Here is a 1,618-nt window from a genome sequence, read left to right as displayed (position 1 = left end):
TTATTCGTCAGGAAAAAAAAAAAAAAAAAAGTCACTTTCTTCGGTTGTAGACCCGTACTTCTGATCTCGTTTGAAGGAAATACAAACCGTATACAAGGAATGTTTCAGAACATCCTCAAATTCCAACAGAATCTACGAGAAAATCTGTAATTACACAAAATAAAGATTGACTTTCCCATTCGAGTCAAACAAGCGAGAGGGCAAAAAACTTTAAAATCATCAAAACATAACTGTGTAAACGTGAACTAGTTCGTGCAGGCGTCAATTTTTTTTTTTTTTTTTTTTTATATATATATATATATATATAGAAAGAAAAAAAAATTATATTTAGTTAATGATGATTGATTTTCTTCTATCATTATAATGTTAATTTATCAAATATAGTATTTAATAAAGAAAATGTATGCTTTCAGTTAGAATAAAATTTCATACATAAATATAAGTTCAACTATGTCAAACTATAAAATATAAATAAATCTAAAAATTAAAAAAAAAGTGTAAACTAGATCTATATCATGACTGTCCACTTACAATTTACTGCGAAATTATCATCATCAATTGTTAAAGATTTTTTTATTAAACTTTTTTTAATTAAAAACAAATTTTCTCTATTTTAAGTTTTTAATTATGAGTTTTTTGCTGAATCTGCAAATTTTATAAAATGTGAAGTATTTTAAATATTATTTATAATAATTAATTTTGATATATTTTTTAAAATAATAATTTCAGTTTTATAATTTTAATTTTTCTAGATATATTTATTACCCTGTTGTTGGATATGGTAAAAGAAAAAGTATTTTTAAAGTCTTTGGTTGTTTCCTTTGTTTTGCATTTGTTTGTATCTGGCATGGCATGGGAAAATCAATTTGTGTTTGGAGTTTGTTAAGTTTCCTGGGTGTTGTTGTAGAAAAGTTTTCCTCTGAAATTAATTCAAAGACATTTCGTAAGGTAAAAATTTTATTATTTATATTAATATATACATATATATAAATGATGATCATAATTAGCAGCATATAACAATAGAAAATAATTTCTTAATAGCATGCAATAAAAAAGTTCTAATAATGCTGCTTTAAATTATAATAATAATAAAACAACACATCACAATAGACCTGATGCCATTCTCATTGAGAAATGCAGAAAGATTGCTTATAATAGTAGACATCTCTGTTCCAAACACTCAATATAAAAATTGCAGACATTGAAAAATTCAACAAGTACACTCCACTTGCTCAAAAAATGAGACAGATGTGGAGGATGGCCTCCACATCTGTCTTATTTCTTGAGCAGATAAGGTATTTATTGTACCTGTTGTCCTTTCTTCTACTGGTGTTATACCACATACTACTGTACAAAAGTCTAGAAACATTAAACCTTAATAAAAACACATACATGACACTACAGAAAGTCACAATATTGAACACATGTCACATTAATGAAAACACAGACCTACAGCTACATGAATATTGGAAGGGTTTCCTAACAGATGGGAAAAGGGAAAAAATAAACAAACCAACACATTATAAAAAAGGGAAGGCACTGAGGTCGGCGTTATGTGTGCGTTTTTTATTCGCTAGTACTTTCGACGAACATATAGCCGTCGTCATCAGGCGAATTA

General features: G+C 27.1%; 1 protein-coding gene across 1 annotated transcript in view; it reads left to right on the top strand.

Moving 5' to 3' along the window:
- The window catches only part of LOC111616408, an 8,191-nt gene extending 7,023 nt beyond the window's left edge, over positions 1-1,168 (top strand). Inside the window, exon 5 of the mRNA XM_023357826.1 lies at positions 753-1,168. Within this exon, the coding sequence (XP_023213594.1) occupies positions 753-990 (238 nt within the window). The 3' untranslated portion in view covers positions 991-1,168. The remainder of the gene's footprint in view (positions 1-752) is intronic.
- The last annotated feature ends 450 nt before the right edge of the window (positions 1,169-1,618 follow it).

This window comes from Centruroides sculpturatus, unplaced genomic scaffold, assembly GCF_000671375.1.
Source record: "Centruroides sculpturatus isolate CEXI.00-Female unplaced genomic scaffold, Cexi_2.0 scaffold3293, whole genome shotgun sequence".
NCBI lineage: Eukaryota > Metazoa > Arthropoda > Arachnida > Scorpiones > Buthidae > Centruroides > Centruroides sculpturatus.
This window is presented reverse-complemented; position numbering and strand designations above follow the sequence as displayed.